The 21,208-nt window shown below is 38.4% G+C and overlaps 2 protein-coding genes across 16 annotated transcripts in view; one reads left to right on the top strand and one right to left on the bottom strand.

Moving 5' to 3' along the window:
* Positions 1–12,148, top strand: part of LOC101849024 (pericentriolar material 1 protein) — a 55,442-nt gene extending 43,294 nt beyond the window's left edge. For 5 of the 6 annotated variants that reach the window (XM_005091124.3, XM_035973094.1, XM_005091126.3 and 2 more), the window contains 6 exons: positions 563–701; positions 1,252–1,440; positions 2,050–2,171; positions 2,590–2,950; positions 3,476–3,658; positions 8,383–12,148. In XM_005091124.3, coding sequence (XP_005091181.1) covers positions 563–701; positions 1,252–1,440; positions 2,050–2,171; positions 2,590–2,950; positions 3,476–3,658; positions 8,383–8,520 — 1,132 coding nt within the window. In that variant the 3' untranslated portion in view covers positions 8,521–12,148. The remainder of the gene's footprint in view (positions 1–562; positions 702–1,251; positions 1,441–2,049; positions 2,172–2,589; positions 2,951–3,475; positions 3,659–8,382) is intronic. The other variant, XM_005091128.3, reaches the window with a different exon arrangement.
* Positions 12,149–12,575: 427 nt separating this feature from the next.
* LOC101850302 (BTB/POZ domain-containing protein 17) overlaps positions 12,576–21,208 on the bottom strand; it is a 100,031-nt gene continuing 91,398 nt past the window's right edge. For all 10 annotated transcript variants that reach the window (XM_035973100.1, XM_013089641.2, XM_013089632.2 and 7 more), the window contains 4 exons: positions 20,392–20,698; positions 18,771–18,959; positions 17,984–18,118; positions 12,576–17,449 (listed from right to left, as the gene is read on the bottom strand). In XM_035973100.1, the coding sequence (XP_035828993.1) occupies positions 17,240–17,449; positions 17,984–18,118; positions 18,771–18,959; positions 20,392–20,698 (841 nt within the window). In that variant the 3' untranslated portion in view covers positions 12,576–17,239. The remainder of the gene's footprint in view (positions 17,450–17,983; positions 18,119–18,770; positions 18,960–20,391; positions 20,699–21,208) is intronic.

Consider the following 21,208-nt stretch of genomic DNA (forward strand, 5'->3'; position numbering starts at 1 on the left):
TGCGTGGCATGGCATAGGATGTCTTACTAATGCCTGGTCTAAAAGAATTTGTTTTGTAACTTCTGCTCATTTTTTGCTTTATATGCCTTGAGGGATTTTGTCTTGATTAATGATGAAGATATGGTTTTGATTTCTTTGTAGGGAAGTTTTTTTTTAATGAGTTTCTTCCTCTGCTTTGATGGGGTGCATTTTTTCACTCAGCCAGGGTTGGCCCTGGTAGAACTGACGCAAGCAGTAGTTTCTGGGAGTGTCATAACATTCACAACTATTTTCAAATTGTGACTTGATTATTTTGACTAAAATAGGGGCTAATTTGTTAATTTTTCAAAGTTGACCTCATTTTTCTTCATGTCATTTGAAAATTGATTTAATTTTTGTATTATGTAATAAACAATGTTATTTTGTAATTGGGTAGTGAAAACAATGTTCTATCTGTTGGTCACAAAATTTGAGACATGTGCATTGGTACCACTGAATGTGTGCAATTTTGTCTAGTTTGTAGATTTGCTTTCAAATGGAAAGTAGAATCCTCACGTGAATTTTTATATCTACTTTTTTACAGAATGCGAGAGTGTGGTGAAGACTTGCTGGTAGAAATGTCGGACGTCCTCTTCAATGAGCTTGCTTTTTTCAAACTGATGCAGGACTTGGATGACCCCAATGTGGCTGGGAAAATCCGGGCTGCAGAGTGGCCCAGTCAGGTTTGTCTACTTTCAAGTATTTGTTATTGCTTTCCCTGAGGATATGCACACAAAGATGAATGAACTTTATAGATGAATAACAAAATGACAACTCGGTTATTGGTCAAAGACCAGTTTCTTCAATATCCTCTTTGAAATCCCTCTAAGACACGTCAGTGTCATCAAGAAACCAGCAAAAACTGAATATTTCAGAAGAGACGTATAATGTTTCCACTACGTTCTGCTCAGTTTCTGATTTAAGGAGGCCGTTGGGCTTTGTTCATGCTGGAAGCAGCATGATCTGTTCCAAACAGAATTTTCACTGTCTTTGGTATGACAGGGACATAGTGGGTTGTTTTACTCCTGTGTAGGTTGTAGAATACGTTGTATGTTTGGAATATAAAGATAATTCTATTGGGTTGATGAAAATTAATAATCCCTTTTTGTTATGTATAAATCTTGTGTGTGGTTTTTGGTTAGTAATTATTTTAGGAGCATGGTTGCAAACTGTATTATAAAATTTCCCCTATGAGATTTGAACAATTTTAAAATATTTTCCTTCCTCTCACAGATGTCCCAAGAGAGAGAAGATGAGGGTCTGGATTATAATGCAGACTCAAGCTCTACGGAAGAGGATGGTGATGATGAGGATGAGAATTGTGACAGGAACAGAGATGGGACAGATAATGCTGCCCCTGGCATGGACAAAGCCCAGCAGGGTTTCCGCATCTCTGAAGCCGAGCAAGATGTACTTGGAAGAGTATGTGTCTTGTCTGAAACATTTTAGCTTTTGCTAGATTCTTAGCGATGTCCATTTTTAGTGTGCTTATTTATGAAACTGACTGTATAGACTTATTCTCTTCCATGCATTTCCTTGATGGCTTTTCTTATATTATGAGAAACGGAATTCTTTCATTAAAATGTTTCCCCACTGATTCCTTTTCAAACCTGATATGTGCATTTATGTACCAGATTAGTTTGACTTTGGCTGAAATGGAATAACTTGCCAGGGTGTCCCTTTTTAAATATGTTGAAAGTATAAGAGATAAGAAATGTTAAAATATGAACATTTAAGAAAATAAAGGGATGCTCTGTATTATAGAGTTTATCTGTGTTTTGCACAACTTCAAAGTAAAAAAAGGTTTTTGCTGTCAGTGAAGGAATTGAGAGGTGGGGGGGGGGGGGGGGGGGGGGGGGTGGTGTAAAAAAAGGATTAAACCGTTTTGTCGATTAATGCATCTGCATTTCCATGTGATGTTGTTTAGTGTGGATTAACTGTGTGTAGATTATTATTCATCTGAAGAAAAAAAAAAAGGCCTGTGAAATTTCACGATGAATTGTTTGATTTATACTGTAATGTCTTCCATAGGAGCGAGATGACGAGATGGCGAATGAAGTGTGTATCCGAGATGCAGAGGAGAAAGACGATAATGACCCTGAGCAGTCATACAAAATAGAGCTGGCTCCGAGTGAAACGAAACCATTCACAAGGTAACAAAATGATGGGTCCTACTCGTGGAAAATATGTTTGGGTCGAGCAGTTATTGCTTTGTTAGTTAGTTACAGTTGTAGTTGCTTGCTTCTTTTTGCATCACTTTAATCCTTTCCTCAGAATATAAATTTCCCACTTGTTCTTCATCATCCCTTGTGGTTTGTTGGAGGTTGCTACTGTTAGAGCCTCTTCTTTTCTTTCCCTCTTTTGTTTCTGTCTCATTGTTTCATTTTTTTTTTGTACTAAAAGACAGTTATTGTGTTGATGTGCTGTACTTTACCCAAACTCAAATTCATAAATTATCGGTTGATCTTTTTTCGATTTGTTAGTGACCATTTTTCATATAACACCAATTAGCATTTCTTTACTCAAGTCTAAAAGAAAAAAGAAGACCAATAAAATTTGTGTGTTTACCAGGATTGGAAGTGATGAGGACGACTCTGATGGTGATGAAGAGCAGAGCATGGAGGATCCGAGCGAGACAGCGGTGAGCCGTGACTCTATGCTGGAAAATGGCCAGACCTTCGCTCCCAACAACAACAATAACTCTGCCGCCCAGCACTCTGTCCGTCCAGAGACAGAAGGCGCTCAGGGCTCGGCTGTGGACAGCGTGACGCTTCGAAGCAACGGTGCGGAGAAACAGGACCAGGAGAAGCCCGTGGCGGCTGTTGCAACAGCGGTGTCAGGGAATGTGGGCTCCTCGTCTTCGCCTGGCTCTAAGATGGTCACCACTGCTGCAGCTCGTGGTGAAGTAGATGGGACTACTAGCACTGCTCAGGTATATATGTGTGTGTTTGTCTCTCTTTGTGTATGTGTAGGTGCATGTGTAAGCACACAGCACTGCTCAGGCATTCAGTCAAAATGGAATTATTTGTTAAGGTTCTCCATTTTGAGTTTGTGGTAAAGAAAGTTAAGTATGTAAGAAAAGTATCTTACTGCCTTTTGGTGTTTTAACCTCACAAATACGTCCACAAATGGTTGGGGGAGCATCATTGGTTGGTTCTAAGTCTTTACTTTCCTCTCAGTTGTTTCTATCGCTTTGTCATACTTTTTCCATGTTCTAAGTGACTGTTTGGGTGGTTGGAGGATGCCACTGGAAGTACCCTCTTCTTTTCTTTTCCTTTTTGTTTCTGTCTGTCTTGTCTTTCTTTTCCTCCTCACTAAATGACCATTATTTCTTTGACTTGTTACAAAAACAGACAAATTCCCTGTTTGTTTATTCTGAAAGACCTGTCCCAAATGTTACTTAAGAGTTTATTGTGTTCATGAAGATAGTTTTGAGTCCTGTTGTTTTTTTTTCCAGATGAATGGATCGATCAATGGGAGAAATAACAGCGAGGATGATGAGCTAACAGTGGACGACCTGCCCGAAAGGCTGACAGTTCCACCAGCTTCGACGTCGGCAGCAGCTGTCACAAACGTCAGCGCATCATCCACCAGCACGACATCGACTGCGTCTGCTGCCAACAGCACGGCCAACAACACTGTGAGTTTCCCCTCGTGTGTGCTGTGTAGTGTGCTTGTGCTGGGCCTGTCCGGCGTGCTGGGCGCGCTTCTGGCTACGCACTGGCCACAACCACCAAGCTAACAAAATGCCGGAGTGGAGAGGAGGAAGAGGAGAGAGGGAGTGATGATGGATGGATGGATGCGGAAGAGAGGAAGAAGATGGGTCGTTCGTTCGTTCATTCATTGGCCGTCGTCACCTCTCGCCGATGTGCACACCCAGCTTGGGAGGTTGTATGATAGAGCTGCTGCTGTGTTGTGGATGTCTCTGTCTCACACCTCCTCCCTGGCTTGTCGTATGGTCACCCCTCCCTCTTTACCTCCTTATCCTAGAGTGCTCACGGTGTTCTGGCTGTGAAGTCGTGGGCCTCGTGTGAAAATGTTCCGTGATGCGTTTTATTATTTTTGTTAATGCGGAACCTTTTGATTCTGGGCCCGTGAAATTGTGTGTACCCTTATATGCTTGGCTCTGAGTTGCTAGTGTGTTGTTGTGTCATGGTTTCTTGCCTCAGCAGTTTGTTCATATTTCTTTTTTTTTATTTTGTTTTTGAAACAGTGTGTGTGTGCACAATTATAATCGGGGCGTTGCTGGTCATAGCAATAGGTGCTGCTGCCTTTATCTTTCCGCACTGTTTCCTTTATGCTGTGTTATTACTGAAAACCAGACACCCTGAAAGTTCCACAACTACCGCTTTATCATACCAATTTCAACCATGAAAGTTTGCGCTAATGTAGGCCCACTGGTATTGGGTAACAAAGGATCCATATTTTCATCTGTATCTTCTTAGGCATAGAAATTTTCTTTCTTTCTTGCTTTGTCTGTTGGGAGCACTGTTCTCAGTAGATGTTCAGAGTAGGGCCTGAAATCTTTCTGTTTGTTGATGGGAGAAAGGTCAAGATATGCCTTCTTTACTATTCAACATCTCTCGTCCGTATGTTTTCTTTTTTTTCTTTGTACATTATTCTTTAGTAATACTTAATATGACCCGGTTGTGTTGCAAATGCCATAAAACTTTTCATAAAACTAAAAGTGTCTCTTGATGTTGGGGTTGGGTAGTTGGTAATATACCTTTTCCTTTTCAGTGTAACCACTGTATTTTTGGTGGACAAGAAAAGTCTCTTTGTCACACCCCCCTGGGGGTCGTGCTACTAAATGAAGTGTCTTCAGGCCATTCCCAAAGTGGGGACATTAACTTGTTCTTATGCACAGTAGAATTGTAAATTGTAAATGGGCTGATTCATCTATGTCATGCTCATAACTGTGCCTGAACTGCAACAGGGAACTGCAGCTTTTTCTTTCCTAATCTTTACTATCGTCATTTTCCTCTACTTCTTTTGTATGTTTGTCACACTATTGTGACCCGTTTTTTGCGGGGTGCCTTGATAGTCGAAGCAGACTTTGTGCTGTTGAAGCTAGAGAGGTGAGCAGAGTAAGTCTGATTCCTTGTAAGGACTTCTCTGTTGACATCCACCCCTTGGGGCTCATACGACCTTATACAGTTGTGAGTGCCGTAAAACCTCTACTAAAACAATAATCTCTTTGTCACCAAAGGCTGCAGTAGCTATCCATGAATGTTTTTGATGAAAATGAGGAATGGTTCCTGTCTGTGCTGTTTCAAGTCTGCATCTGCTGCAGAGCTTGTCAGACTTATTCTTGCTGTAATTATGAGCGGTTTAGAAGAGGAGCCACTATTGCTACATGATATTATGACGGGGTGAATTGGTGAGACTGTGCCGGTTATTGTCGTTATAGTTGTTCAAAAGCTTGACAAAAGGCTGAAGCTCTTACTGTCCTGTGTAGATAACACATCCTGTACAGGGACATGGAGCTTTAAGAATCTCCTTTTTGTCCAAGAAGTCATTCTTACACAATCCTCTCATTCGGTACGCCACTTGACTTGTCCCATAAGGGAAAATATTTATAAAGTGTAAATATTTCAGAGACCACCTAGTAGTTCAGTTCATTGTGGTTAACGCCACCATTAACATGGGAATGAGTTGCTACTTGGAAATATTTGGTGGAAGGGGGGGGGGGGGTGCTACTGGCCTCTGAGCAGTTTTGGCAAGGAGATAGAAATATGACACAATAAAGTGTTCTATTTTCTGTTTAGTGCTTTTGTTAGGATGAAGGGTCAGTATGCCAACTGTAGTTTGTCATGTTTTGAATAAAGAAAATACCTTGTAAACAAAATTTCTGTGACAAGTTGTAAATGAAACCAAAAAATGAAAAGAAGGGAAAGTCTGAACACACCACAGCTGTTGTTTTGAATGATGGGTCAAATGCAAAATTGCTGTATGTGTGAAAATCTGTTTTCAAAAAGATTAATTTGAGGGATATCTTTTGTACAAGTTCTTTTTCAAGTCATCTTATGAGATGTGACGATTCTGAATTGGAAGAAAAGGCACCTATCTCAATGGAAGCTGATGAATGTATCGCAAAATCTTAAGTTTTGTAGAAATTATATCTTTGCTTTGTGCTTGAAGAGTAAATCGTGCAAAAGGCGTGCATAGGGAAAATGGGTTTGTCTTGCTTATGTAGTTACTCATGGCAAGGATGTTTTAGATTTTTTTCAGACCTTTTTCTTTGTAAAATATTCTTTGCATAAGATTTGTTTTTCTTGGAAATCAAGAAAAATATGGCTTTTTAGAAGAGTACAGGAATGTACACTAGTCAAGAGTAATGTCCCTGCGACAAAAGTAATGTCCACTGTATGGGAAGTCGGCAAGAGTAACTGTAGCCCTCTCAACATCTGTATTGAAGGAGGCTGAGCACTTCCAATTACTGAGTAAAGACTCATCAGTGATTTGGTTAGAGAAATGTAGGTGGCTGAAGGGTACCTCTGGTAGGTCTTACTTATGTTTTTTCCCTGTATTGCTCCCGTCTGTCCTGCCCCTTTCCTTGTTCTAAGTGACTGTTACAGTATTGAAGTGCTTCACTTTATTCAAACAAAACAAAGCACTGTTAGTTATCAGTGAAATATGCAAGAATGGAGATTATCCTGTCTTGATCTCCTGAAAAATGGTGTGAAATCTCCCCGCTAAAGTGAGAGATATGCGAAGGTTTGAGTAAAGGAAAGCACTTTGTGGGTGGTTGGTGGGGACTTTGGTGTGGTTTGCTCCTTCTTCCCTATCAAACATCTGTCGTCCTTATCTCTCCTCTTTTTTTGTGTTTGTTACTCTCTTGTAACACCTCTAATCTTCAGCTCTTATATGACCTTATTGTGTTGCAAGTGCCGTAAAACTCTTACGAAAACTAAAAACACATTGATGGTCATTTAGTGCTTGAAAAAGGCAAGACTGATAGACAAAAACAAGAAAGGGAAAGAGAAAACTAAAGGGCTGGCTTTGGAGAAAAATTATGTTTTCTGAGAAAAGTAGAATGTTTTAAGGCAAACATGGATGACAGGAGGTGGGATCTTGAGTTGAGATCACTGTACAAGTATATGTGAAATGTGCCAACTTTCAGTTTTTTTCACTGATTTTGTTGTGAAAAATATATCTATACTTCATGTATATATATACATACACATCAGTTGATTGGATGTTTCATTTATTTATCTTTTTGGTAAAGATTTGAGATAATATATTTGCACTCTCTTTTCTAATTTGTTTTTTTTTAAATCTTTCTTTGAGATGTGTTTTCACATGTATTTTAAACTTTTGAATAGACTACTAATAGAGTTGTTTTCTTCTTCATGTTGCACATTTGTATTATTCCCTTGCTTCTGTACCAAATCTGCCTCCTGTTGGAAGAAGGATGAACAGTAATAGTCATAATGCTGATTTTGCTGGAGGAAGCTGGTAAACTTTCACCTGTAGGATGCTAATTTGTGTTACAGGGTTTACAGTAAATGAACGTTTTTCAGTACAGCCGTAGTGAAATAAATGTTGTGCCTCACTACTGAGCTACAATTATATGATAAAGTTTGCTCTCTCACCCAATATAAATAAACTTTTTGTGAACTTTTTTTTCAATAGTCATTCTTCTTTTGTAAGATGGCAGAAGTATTGTCTAAACCTAGTAAAATGTTGATTATATTAGCCAATGTTTGTACCACAACACAATGTCCCTTAATGTTTAGATGCCTGCATTTCTGACCCAGTAAATGGTGCGTTTGTGTTAAATTTGCTGCCTACTAGTGTATTATTTTAACTTGATCGTTGTCATTGAACATGACTGGTTGTGTGGGGGCATGAGGGTTCAGAATGGTGGCTTGAGTCTTGCCATATGATGCTGTCCTAAGATGGTGTTGCATTCCTACAGTTTATGCTCAATAGATAACTGTATTGTTCTCTGTCTATGTTGAATGTCAAAAGTTTTTTTTTCCATTTATAGTTGTCTTCTAGCGTTACGAAATGTCAGACTAATACTGCCTCTAAATAAGTTACATTGGCAGTGGAAAAATAAAATAAACTACCGTGAAGGAAATCTCTTCTGTTGAAAAAGTTTCTTAGCCATAATGGAAGCAGAAAGGCATGCAATCTTTGCAGAAGAGAAAGTTTAAAATAGCATTTTCAGGATTCAGAATGTTGCTTCTTTGTTACTGAGAAAATTTCCTGTCATATAGTATGCCAGCATGAAGAATCTGTTGATGAGACAATTATGTCACAATGTTATCATGTGCTCTTCCCAAAAAGAAGTAAAAACATTAAAATAAATGAACTATTAGAGAATGCAAACTGACCCAGATTTCCCTTTTGTTTCAGCCAGAACTGAGATGGAAAATGGAAGAGGAGCAGCATTCTGTGAGTGGTCTTGAAGCTGTCCTTGCATCTCTCGAAGGCTTCCAAGAGCTGGCTGGTGACCCACAAGCCCTGATAGACCCGGATTCCTTCATTTCCTAATGTACAGTTTGTCACCCCACCCCCATCTCATTGTGCATCCAGAACTCTCTGGCTTTTTCCTCTGTTTCTCTGAAGCATTGGTGCACTATGCAACATATTATATAATAGACTTTGTTCATTATAAGTTGGAAGTCGTATGGTTATTTCTACCAAGTGTATGAGGTCATTATGTTAAAGTTTTTCACGGACTCAAAAGGGGATTTTTTCCAACATTCATTTGTGGTCACCTTTGAGGATCTGATTTTTTGTGAGCGTGTTGTTGTGGAAAGTGTTGTGTTCTATGGAAGAGTTCAAACTGATTTCTTACAGAGTTTGTGATGGGAACTTTTTTTCACTTTTGTTCTTCTACTTGTGTTTCTTTGGATCTAAGTTTTATATAGTATGTGTGGTGACAGGCAAGTTGTCCTTTCTCTTGCTGTACCACCCCAAAAAAAAAGAAATCTTTTCCCATGTCCCTTTTCTGATTTGTGTTACAATAAAGCAATGTCCATGATTCGGTTTTGTGTTCTAGCCTTCCCTGTTCTTAAATATTCTTGCCTTACTGATACTAGTAATGCAACTGACGTCCAAGTCTTATCATTTGTTGTTCTGTTGATGTGCTGACAACTTTTTTTTTTTAATTCACAATTATGAATAATTTTTTTCCTACTACAGTGTTGTTGATGTCAGACAAATGTTCGTCCTCCGTTCTGTGTGAATGTGAAGGTAATTTGAGATTTTTCTTCTTGTCCTATCAAGTCCCTTTTTAATGATTGTAGAAATAGTTTTAAATGATACCGTTTGTCTCGGTTATCAAAATGTTTCATTATTAATGTCAACTATTGTTGCGTGAATGGATTATCAAAACAGTGTAGTGTGTGGAGGTGTGATCTATCAAAATCAAATAATATATCATTCACATCTTTCATGAACAAATTATTGAAGCGTATATGTGCGAAATCCTTGACCTGTCTCTCTATACTTGAACTTTTTCAATCTTGTTTGTATAAAGTTTATAGGGTTTTTAGGTGTGCAAAGTTCTTTGTTTTTGTATTTGTATTTGATTTTTTAAAGCGTTAACCATCTGGCTGAAGTGAAGCTTCTTGTTTGAATATGGGCTTATCAAAATGTATGGTAATGCTTATCTCATAGCTTACTTCCCTTATTTTGTACTTACTATTAATATTAAATCAGTTATGTAAGGGTTGGGTTGTTCGTCTAGCGATGTCATTATCCAATATATGCTTATAATCTGCTTGAGAACATTGGTGTTTTAAAAGATTATCTATTTGTAAGGAAGGGTCGCGATAGCTTTTTCAATGAGTTGGTATATATCAGGGTAAACTTATCACTTGCGGTCCTTAAATGAGTAACCCTTCTCTTTGTTGATGCGGTGACAAATAATTTGCTTTTGTGGTAACTTTTTGTTTTTGTTGTCAAATTTTTACATTTCTGAAAAAATCATTGAATTAACCATTTGGAGGGACAATGTTCCTAAATTTATAAATTTATTCCCAAAACATGGTCTGTTTCATCGCGTTTTGGTCAGTGTCCTCACTGATCGCTCATGACAAGAGTTAGTGAAGTTCGTATCATAGTGAATGTAATTTCACTAGTCTTGAAGATCTTCTTTGGAAATAGTGGTAGTAACCTTGGATTATTACCCCTAGGAAAGTTGAAACATTGTATTGGGTTAAAGTGAGTTTTTGTCAAAGAGCTGAGATTTTCACGAAAAGAAGCTATTTGGGTCCCTGCTTTCTCGTCTGACTCATTGTAACGGTACCCTTTACTTAAAGCACAGATTTGTTCTTTACAGAGTGGCTGCAGACAGCTTTTCCTTTGTGTCCTTTTTGTAGAGTTGACTGTAGGGGAATGTTGAAAATCCTTCAGTCTGTTTTCATAGTTTGCTTTTGTTGAAATTGTTGACTGGTCAGAGCAAACATTCCATCCAAATCTTCTGCTGTTGCCATTGTGTTGGGACTAAATAATTGATATCAACTGATGTTTTGTGACGCAGTGTACCACTTTAATTTCTCAAATGTTTCTCTGCTCAAATAAGTTGTCTGTTAGTCCAAAGATTTTTTTACCATGTGTAAGCATCGACCTTTTTATTTTTGTGATTATCATTCTTTGGCGCTCTTGATTTTCATAAACTGTTTTAAAAATATTTCAAAGTCAAAGGGCTGTAAACTTTATTGAGTTTCTGGTTAAGTATGACAGTATGTAGTAGAGCATACCTCGGCTCAAGTCTTTGCTGAGCATCATTTAATTGTTACTTGAATTACGTAAGTTTGGGAACATGATTGTTTTGGGGGTTTCAATGATTTTCTTGCAGTTACTGCTATGCAAATTATTGCACCATTTTATTTCTGCTACATTTTTTTGTACAAGTAGGTTCTGTATTCTTTTCTTAGCCGTTTATTGTCTACTGTTTTGTTGCATCCAGTTGAAGCTGTCATGGGAATTTGCCTCGGCGGAGTTACACTATCAGTTTAACATGGAGCTGGCATTATTTTTTCCCTCTCAAAACTGCTTCCCCCCCTCCAAGTACACCCATGTAACTGTAGACGTAGACTTGTATGGCAGATCTGTAAACTTTTGTCGCCTGTATTATTCTATGTCTTAGAAAAGAGATGTGTCAGCTCTAGTAATATAGAATGTATTTGATAATGTTCTCTGCTGTCCTAGGAATGTTTTTCTCCTCTGAGCTTACGTCCTTCCATTGCAGTGGGATGTAGCACTGAACTGGTCAGAAGCTGTGCCGAACAAACGTGTATTTGTGTAGACACAGGTTGTCCTCTTATCAGGTGACCAAGACTGGCTACAAGAATATATATAGCTGTGATATAACAATACTGCATTCTCTTTATGTCAAGTCTGATGACAGCATCATGAAAAGTGACATAATACACAAAGTGAAGTTGATGCCTGCACATCTGTTTAATGCTAGCTGTCTCGTATATATGGGTTTGTGGTTAGCTTCTGTTGATTTCTTCAGAATATGATAATCTGGTATTAAATGGAATGTGATGGCATTTTCATATCTTAGTTTTGTGGTTGTTCAGTCCTACTTTGGAAGGTTAGGTGTGTTTGAACTGAACATTGTGTTTTTTTGCTTTTTTTTTTTTCATTTCTTTGTCTTCAAAGTTTATGTTTTTGTCCATCACTCGTTATCGGCCATTGATTTTGATCTGAAAATTATTGATTGCAATTGTAGCAATTTGTGCTCGTCTTGTATCTGAAGTGAAGCTAATAGTCCTGCTCCTGGCTGCGGATTATAACAGACTATTTGATGTGTTGGCTTCAGGCCTGTTGTGATGGACATACAAACCCTGTACTTCTTCAAGATCAAAATAAATTAATCTTCAAAACAGTGGACCATTGACGAGGTATTTTTCTGCTGTTTTATATGTTAAAATGCTATATGTTCAAATTTTAAATGTTATTACTAATTCCTACAGCAGACGGCGCTAAGAACTTCACCTGAAGAGCGCGAGATATTTGTGAACCAGTTTTTCTCTATCTGTTGAGGCGATGTTCCTCCCCTTAAGATCTGTGAGTGTCAACCACAATTTAGACTCTTGTGATATAATTCTGATACCATGTTGTATGACTGAGTTGAAATAAACTGCGTTTGTGTTTAAATGAACTTTTTTTTCTTGTTATTCATTTTGTTTTATCCTTGTGCACTTCTTCCAAGATATCTGTTTATAAGAGTACTTTTAAGCCAGAAACGAACCTTTTTCAAGCGTGAAAGTTTATGAAAACATCGCAAAGCACTTTGAAGAAAGCAGTGTCAGTAATTTGTGCATGATTGAACCACGCCATGAGGCAGTTTTACTTTTATTCCCAAAAGAAATAGCCGAAGTGTTCATCGCAATTTTCAACAAGAAATTGATTATTTCCATTATTTGTACTTTACAATATAAGAAGTAATATTATTTTAAATTCTACTTTAGTACTGATGAATTTTGAGTTCTGCTCTGCCTTGGAAAAAACCTTTTTGTGTCGAGCTGGGTATCACACTCGAGCTGGGTATCACACTCGTACAGAAACAAAACAAAGAAATCAAGGCCTGAAGATCTGGAGTTGACTGTATTTCAACATGGAAATCTGTACACCACAGTAAAACAATGTCACACTGGACCCACAGCACCCCCTCCCTCCCTATACACACTCACACAAAATGCAGTTGTAAAGGAATGTTCAAGGCATTGAATATATACATTTTTTAAAAACAACATATATGTAACTATAATGCACTACACAATATATAAAGCACCAGTTATCCTGAATAAATTACAGCAAATCATGATTTTGTATCATACACCTCACCCCTTTGTCGCTTTGAACAAAAAGAGAAAAAAATTGTGACATCAATATTTACATAGATCCAGGTTATAAAAAAATCAAAAGAATGTTTCAAATACATGGATTAAGGATGCTGACAAAAAATACATAAAAATTGTAAAGGTTAAATGAACAAATATATCTTTATACATTCACAACTTTACTTTTTAAAACGAATATCAGATCATATTACAATGGAGTCGGCTCAAACCAGAAGCAAATGAAATCCCAGACTTTATGAATTTCTTCTCTCTGAGCAACCTCTCTCTTGGTGAAATCAAGAAAATCTGATATTCCCGCAGATTTTGGTTTAAGCGGACTCCACAGTGTCAACATTTGGTCACTGTCTCATTACTTCTTTATTTCAACCTCACAATAGGAACAAAGTCTTTAAAAACTACAGAGAGATAGTAGCCTACTCCTTTTTCAATAAAATTTAATTTCTTATATGCCTCAAATGTATTAACAATTCTTATTTAGAATTCTTAATGCTATGATGATAGCATTCTATTGTCTTTTTTTTACCTTGAATTTATTCATATTTGTTACTTAGAGTTCTTAATCCTACTGTGGCATTCTATCACATTCTGATATTGATGTCTGAACACCTTCCTTCACATTGTTGTTTAGCTGCATTTCATTTCTAACAAAAGCACCCATATTTTTCTAGGAACTGATAATATTCTAGTTCTAGTTACACTGAGGCAAAAGTGTAGGGAGCAGAGCACACATACAGTGCCCCATACACCTACAGGTACATGAATCTATCATATTGTGAGCCTCTTCTATTTGCAACTGCAGTTTAAAAGACACATGAAGGGGGGAAATGGCATGTGTAGTAGAAACATTCAGAGAAGAGAGAATGTGGCTTCAGAATGAGGGGAACCCTGAGACGCTACTGGTACTTTAACAATATTTCTTCAAAACCAGCAGGTAACTTGTGAGATCTGTCATTATTACATCGAGTTGCTTAAAATTATGTCACACATCTTGTTTAGTTATCAAGTGTATAAATTGATGGCTGGGTACAAGACTCCAATAATATATATATATCTTTTTGCAGTTTGGAGTTTGTCTGAGTTTTGCAAATAGCCATTGAATTGCTCTCAAGTTGTGGTGCAGTCTATTGCCAGTCTGTGCAAAAGCCGCAACATTTTTCCATGAAGCAAATGAAGACAACGTATAAAAGTCAAATAGAATGAGCAGAAGACACAGGATAGCATTAACCACTTGCCACACAAGAGAACTGTCGTGATCAAATAAGTGATCAAAACATCCAGCTTGAAATGAAGTAGCCATAGCTCACAATGCCAAGATCTTTTGACATTACATCCATTCTGTTATCACATACCGGTACGCAAAATAAAATAAATTATACCATAACAAAAAAAAGAAAAAAAATTGCAAATATCAGGAACATCAGATTGACCTCTCCCTAAGCTAAAAAAGAACAAAATAAAGGAAACTACGAAAGGGGGAGGAAAAAAAGCAAGTGGGTATAAAATTGTTGGTAGAAAAATTTGTCCTCTTTCTTCTCAGCATAAAATGTAGCATCCAATGCTGTACAGCAGAAAACAAAATAATTTTAGTATTGCACATTGCTCAGTTATGGTTTCTGGGAGAGAAAAAAAAACTCCAATCCCTAAGTGCATTAGCAAACACAGAAATCGTTCCCTGATTGCCTTTTTCTGTAAGTCACACGACCAAATCTTCACTGACAGCATTTGCCCGTCAACAAAGGAAAATCTGGCAGCCCCTAAAATGTATCAAACTACATCATGTATATCAAATACAGATTTGACGACACTTTCTGCAATGTGCACTGGGCCTCACAGCGAAAAAAAATTAAAGTAGCAAGGACGCACCAACCACCGTGTTTGACATCATTTAGCACACATGTATACGCTCTTCTGTACTGTACATACCGACACAGACAGTAATGAGACGACAGCAGCACAATCCTAGTTTCTCTAATGAATGCGAAAGTATTTTTGAAAATCAGTAGAGGAAGTGAGAGGAGTGTTTTTACTGCATGATAACGTCCTTCCCATCACTCTCTGATGTCATCTTTCCTGTCATTCTGTCTCCTTTCAAATCATTCAAACAGATATAAACCACTGTCCATTACTTGGTGTTTTTAAAGGTCACAGAGCAATCAATGTCTTTGAAAGAGAAAAATTAGTTCTACTTTAAAATAATTCATTTCAGCCATAAACCTAGTATACTAACTCACTCATAAATGAACATAATCCTGTTTCACTGTGTTGACATAAAATGCTTGTATAAAAAAAATTACGGTGCTGTCACAATTAAAACCAGTAATTCCAATTTTTTTTTTAAACTTGCAATGTAAAGCAAGATCAAATAAGTTGACGTAATTTCTTGCAAAGCAATAATACAATATTGGAATGGGGATATTTCAAGTAATATCCACACACATACACATTTCTGACGGTATTTCACTTCTTGCTGCATTCGTAACCAAAGAGGGGGAGTCCCAAAACTCCCAAGAAAGCACATAGTAATGAGAGAGTGAAAAAGGTTACAAGTTTTGATCACACCACCTGCACCTGTGAAGGCTGACAGTCTCACAATAGAATGTGGTTTTGTTATTGTTCTAATCATCAATTGGCACACTGGCTCTTCCAGAAGCAGGAATTTTGAAACATTTCAGTGAAGCATCTTATTTCACTGCCGCCTTCATACTGTAAGGCTCTCAAAAAGGCCTCCATTGACATGAATAGATTCCTAGAGGTGGTGTCCAATATAGTGATATATAAAGCATGTGTGTGTGTGTGTGTGTGTGTGTGTGTGTGTGTGTGTGTTTGTATAAAATCTCATTATCTATACACACATGCATCTGTCCATGAATAGATTGAATACCTGGTAGACCAATCCTATTACACTGTCAAGTACGGTATTTTCTGACATCATCAAAAGCATTATTGCAAGGTCTGAAGAATATAACCCAACAAGAACTGGGTCCCAAATTCCAGTGCATTTAGTCTTCTTTTTTTTTCCCCTGCAAGTAGCGATGGAGGTATTTTCATTTTTTATGTCCAGGAGCTGTTTTTAGACTAGGAACCACATATCCTGCTTCATTTCATCTTTCTTTCAAATAAATGCCACATCTGGGAAGACACTTTGTGGAATGAGGAATGGAGTGCCCTGATATCATTCTGTCTGTAACTGATGAGCAAAAATACTGCTCATCAAATATGCTTTGGATATTACATTAATCTTAAATAAGAGTACCCACTAGATTCCAGCTCTAGTGATATACAAGAGAATATAGATCTATATGGTAATCAAATTTTCACCAAAAAACCCAGAAAAAAACCGAAAGTGTCATCTGACCTCTTGAGTTCAGATAGAAACTAGAAATGGTCGGATAAGCAGTGTTATAAAAGTTATTCATCTCCCCTAATTTGAGGGTAGAAAACCACAGATCTAATAAACATAGATACAACACCGATGCCATGTATATATTTATATCATACATGTATGACATACACAGACACACACAGAGACATAGACACACACACACACACACACACGCACACACACACAAACACACGTATGTATTAGAAGTGCACATAAAATTTCCCCCACTACATCCACACAACAACAAAAAAACATCACATGGCACACAAAAAAACAGAATAATGTACAGTGTTCACATCATGGGAATGTGTTAGTGATCAATGAATTAAATTGTGACTCTTTAGACTTTCTTGGAGTGATGATAGTCTTTGCTACCAATGAATTTACAACGCACATCAATCCCCAGTCAGATGTTGTCTTGATAATAATAATATGACCAGTGATGATCATTTTTATGCATATATATATATACAAGCTTCAGTAAGAATGATGTTCAATGAAAAGAATCCATTCTCCAGCAAAATCCCACATCAGACTAAAAAAATAAGACCCAAATAAAGTAAACCTCTCTTTAATGTGTCTCTTCCATTAAAGTGCTTGCCGTATCTTTGTGCGGATGTGGCTAGGTACTCTGTATTTGAGATTCATTAGCCAGATCTCTTCCAGCTTGTCAAGATTTTCAGTTTCCATTTTTAATTTTTTGTGCTGCCCTTGAAATATTTCAAATAAACTGGTTACAGTGAACACTGAAGTTCGATCCCTGAAAGCGGCTTCTCAGCATCGCAAAGTCCAACCTTGAAACAGCCATTATCACAAGTTTCTGTTGCAAAGTTTTTCTGCTGTACCACTCAATGTTCTAAAGTTTTATCGAAAACCATCAGGGATTCCACTCCACTCCCACAATCTCACTCCACTCCCAATCTTCTTGCGACTGAGAAGACCAATAGACGAGAGACGAGCAACAGTGAGACGTCACAAATAACAGCCACTTGTATGCGTTAAGCTCCTATTTCGGGACAGGTTTTATAAGCACAGACATGCTCTTGCATGAGTCTTGGTTGGGCACTGCAACACTCATGGTCAGGTGATTGCCGCGGCTACAGGTCGTGATCTCTGACTCTTCCAGCTGCACCACACGGTCATCCTGATTGGAGATGATGAGTGCAGCCTGGACACGGGCCTCTCCGTTGACCAGAGCTGACTCATGGCAATAAACCTGTGGGACGCACAGCACAGCACAGATTGTATGTTTAAGTCATAAAGAAAGTTGGCAGTTCGAAAGCATAACTGGTAGTGGTAGGTTGTACTTTTTTACTTTCCCTCTGTTGTTTCTGTCTGTCTGTCACGTTATATATGAGACTAATGCAAAATTACCATTATCAAGTCAATGTACTTTTCTTCAGAAACACCACAATATTTTGTAAAAAATGCTTAAACAAATATATTGACAGTAACATCAAAGAGTTTGCCCTACAAGAGTTAACTAAATCCCTCAATTTCATCCCCACTGTCGTCATAGAAGCTAACTATCATATTGAATGCATGGCCTGCAGCATCACAATGCCATGCACCTGAAATCTCCGGACAACAGACACTAAACAAAAATACAAAAAGCAAAAGGTGAATATACCTCTCACAATGTCAGGCACTCATAATCTCTGGATAGATAATTATGGTACAAAAATACACAAAAATACCCAGAAACATAACAAATACCAAGAAATAAAAAAGCAGAGAGAAAAAGGCCAACCTGTAGAGTCCAAGTGTCGTTTGTCTTCCTGTAGCTGATCTTCCATTCCCCGTCACGAGCCAAGGAGGGCACTGGACCAACGTATGTACGTACGTCCACCTGGATGCCAAACCGTAATGTGTTCTGCATGCGTACCTGAGGAGATACAGATCTCTTTGAAATATGGGCATTCACAATTGACTCATTCATCACCAAAGCTCAATTTTGCAGCTCATGTCATCCCATGCTTTATGGCCAACAGCTGCATTGTGTGGTTTCATGAATTCTTAATCTCTTTCACTCCAGAGTCTTCAGACTCACATTTTTTGCTATTATTTTAAGCTGTGCTTACTTTTTTCGTCAAACATTCAGAGAGAATATTCATTTTCCTGCATTTAGATATACAAGTATACCATATCTGAGTTTCTCTGAAAATCTTTTTAGAACTTATTTTCTTCTGATTATGGTCAGAAAGTCACAGTGAGGTAGATGCTCTGCACTGGTATGGAAAGAGTTAAAGCATGTAAATAAATGAATTCCTTAGATTTGCATTCAGCAGAGATACAAGCACTTAAGTGTTGAAAGGGTTCTTACTTTGGAGCAATGAAAAGAGTGTGGAAAGACAGTTTCAGTTTTTCTAGAATTTTTTTTTTAAAGTTTCATTTCATGAGTATCAAATCTTACTTATCTTTGGTCATGACAAAGAAATCTCAAAAGGATCTTCCCCCTTTTCTAGAAGTTAAAGTTATACTTTCCTTAACCAGTGAATGCAAGCATAGAATAAAGAATCATCTCTTCTACAACTTACTGTGTCTACTGAAAGATCAATGTAGTTTCTTGGGAGGTAGAAATCTTCAGTGAAAGAGACGTCAATGTCTGCCTGCTGCGGACACAGCGAGCGAAATCTGTAAGCTTTGTTGATGAGTCGGTCGAGGAGCGGCTGCAGCTCCTGATTCTTGTACACCTCTGAGTTCTCCACATTATACAGCTGGGGTACCTGGAAGAGAACAAAGGGGTTGGAAATATGTGCCATGAGAAAAAAAAGCCAATTAAGTAACAAACTAGGAAAATAAATAGGGGCTGCGTCAAGAAATGAGAACTTTGAAACTACATTCTCCCTGAATAAACAAAGATAAAACTTCTGAGAACATACCTATAATGAAGAATGGGATGAGGAATGGATTCAAAGAGGAAATGAGAACTACAGTGGAACTCGGATTCAACGAGGTCGCCGGGCCTGACCTAAAATCTCGTTGAATCCGAGTGTTCGTTATAGCAAACATGAGGTTTTGTGTAGATAATTACAGGCACTAAGCAAGTAATGTGTATAAACAGAAGTCACAAGTAGTGCTTGAAATGCCTGCATATTATGAGCTGTGTAAAAAAAAGATCGATTCGTTCAAATGCACACGCCTGATTGTTTACCAAAAAGTAGTGTTGCTGTGTAGAGCCTAGCATTACGGCAACTTTTGATTCCACTGACCAGCGCACAATTCATTACGTAGATCTACGTCAAGACTAGCTTATCATTGTAATAATGATCAGTTGCTAAGGAAAAAAAAGACCGTGACGCGTTTGTATCTGCGACGTTCAACGCCTGGACTGCTAGCCCCCCTTCCCAACAAACACACACAGCCACACGTGTGCAGGCCGCCCATCCGACCCCGACACACGCCAGAGTAGACATGTGCGTGTGCCAACGACGCATGTGTTAGTATGGAAAAAGGCCGCTGATTGGTTGCGAGCAATCAGCTAAGTGAATAATGTAGGTGCAATGGATGGTGTCTGTGAATAGATAAAGTTCGTTCTGGGAGAAAAATGAGCGAAGTCACGTTTGCGGGGGGCTGTTCACCCTGGAAGCGACTTCGTTGAATCCGAGCTCGCTGATTTAAGTGCTCGTTGAATCCGGGTTATTTTTATTGATTTTAAAGAAGAAAAAAAACGAGGAATCTATCTCATCTCGTTGAATCCAAGTTCTCGTTGAATCCGAGCTCGTTGAACCCGAGTTCCACTGTAGTAAGTGAAAGGAGTCACACATACACTCGATTGTTGTCTCTGTATCAAATGAGATACTTCAAAGACTGCTGGAGTGCACAACTCATTGGTAAAATTAAAGACTGAAGAAGGAAGGAAAAAAGTCAGAAACAGAAAACAAAAGTAAATATCACACAACATGCATCTAAGTGATATTTTATCTCCAAAAGATGAGAACAGTTGTACAGTTGAATCTGCTCTAATGGCCACCTGTCCAAGACACTCACCCGCACAAACACTCACTACCCACCCCCCACCCCCGCCCCCTGCATTTTTTTTGTTCTCTATATAATATTATAATGGCACTGTCTAAGACAACCACTTTTGTCCTTGACAATGAGTAGACGCCTTGATCAATTTCAACAGTACCTGGTCACCACAGCAAGTAATCTCACCTGCATCTGCGGGAATCGGATGAGCGGAAGGAGGGTCTTGGCATGCTCTACGTAATTCTCCACGTGCGCCTCGTGTGTGAGCCACAACTCCAGGGCCTGGAAGAGACTGTGCTCACTGGAGATGACTAGGTCTCTGTTCTGTAGCATGTCTGAGACAAACTCCAGGTCCATGTGGAGCCACTCAGGGGAGTTTAGAAGGTGTTCAGCATTCCAGGCGATTGTTCGGGAACACTGCTGGATCAGCTCTTCCATGTGGAGGGCTTTAGACCAGGAGTACCAGTTGAGGGCGTTCTTGACCAGAGGGGATCTGTGCATGGGACGTGTAGGGAGAAGTGTAAGTGTGTGTCATCTTGGTGTGTGCATGTGTGAGAGTGTGTTTGTGAGAGTGTATTTGTGAGAGTGTATGTGTGAGAGTGTATGTGTGAGAGTGTATGTGTGAGAGTGTGTTTGTGAGAGTGTATGTGTGAGAGTGTATTTGTGAGAGTGTGTTTGTGAGAGTGTATTTGTGAGAGTGTATTTGTGAGAGTGTATTTGTGAGAGTGTATTTGTGAGAGTGTATGTGTGAGAGTGTATTTGTGAGAGTGTATGTGTGAGAGTGTATTTGTGAGAGTGTATTTGTGAGAGTGTATGTGTGAGAGTGTGTTTGTGAGAGTGTATTTGTGAGAGTGTATGTGTGAGAGTGTATGTGTGAGAGTGTATGTGTGAGAGTGTGTTTGTGAGAGTGTATGTGTGAGAGTGTATTTGTGAGAGTGTGTTTGTGAGAGTGTATTTGTGAGAGTGTGTTTGTGAGAGTGTATGTGTGAGAGTGTATTTGTGA

Source organism: Aplysia californica, unplaced genomic scaffold (genome assembly GCF_000002075.1).
Source record: "Aplysia californica isolate F4 #8 unplaced genomic scaffold, AplCal3.0 scaffold00026, whole genome shotgun sequence".
Lineage (NCBI taxonomy): Eukaryota > Metazoa > Mollusca > Gastropoda > Aplysiida > Aplysiidae > Aplysia > Aplysia californica.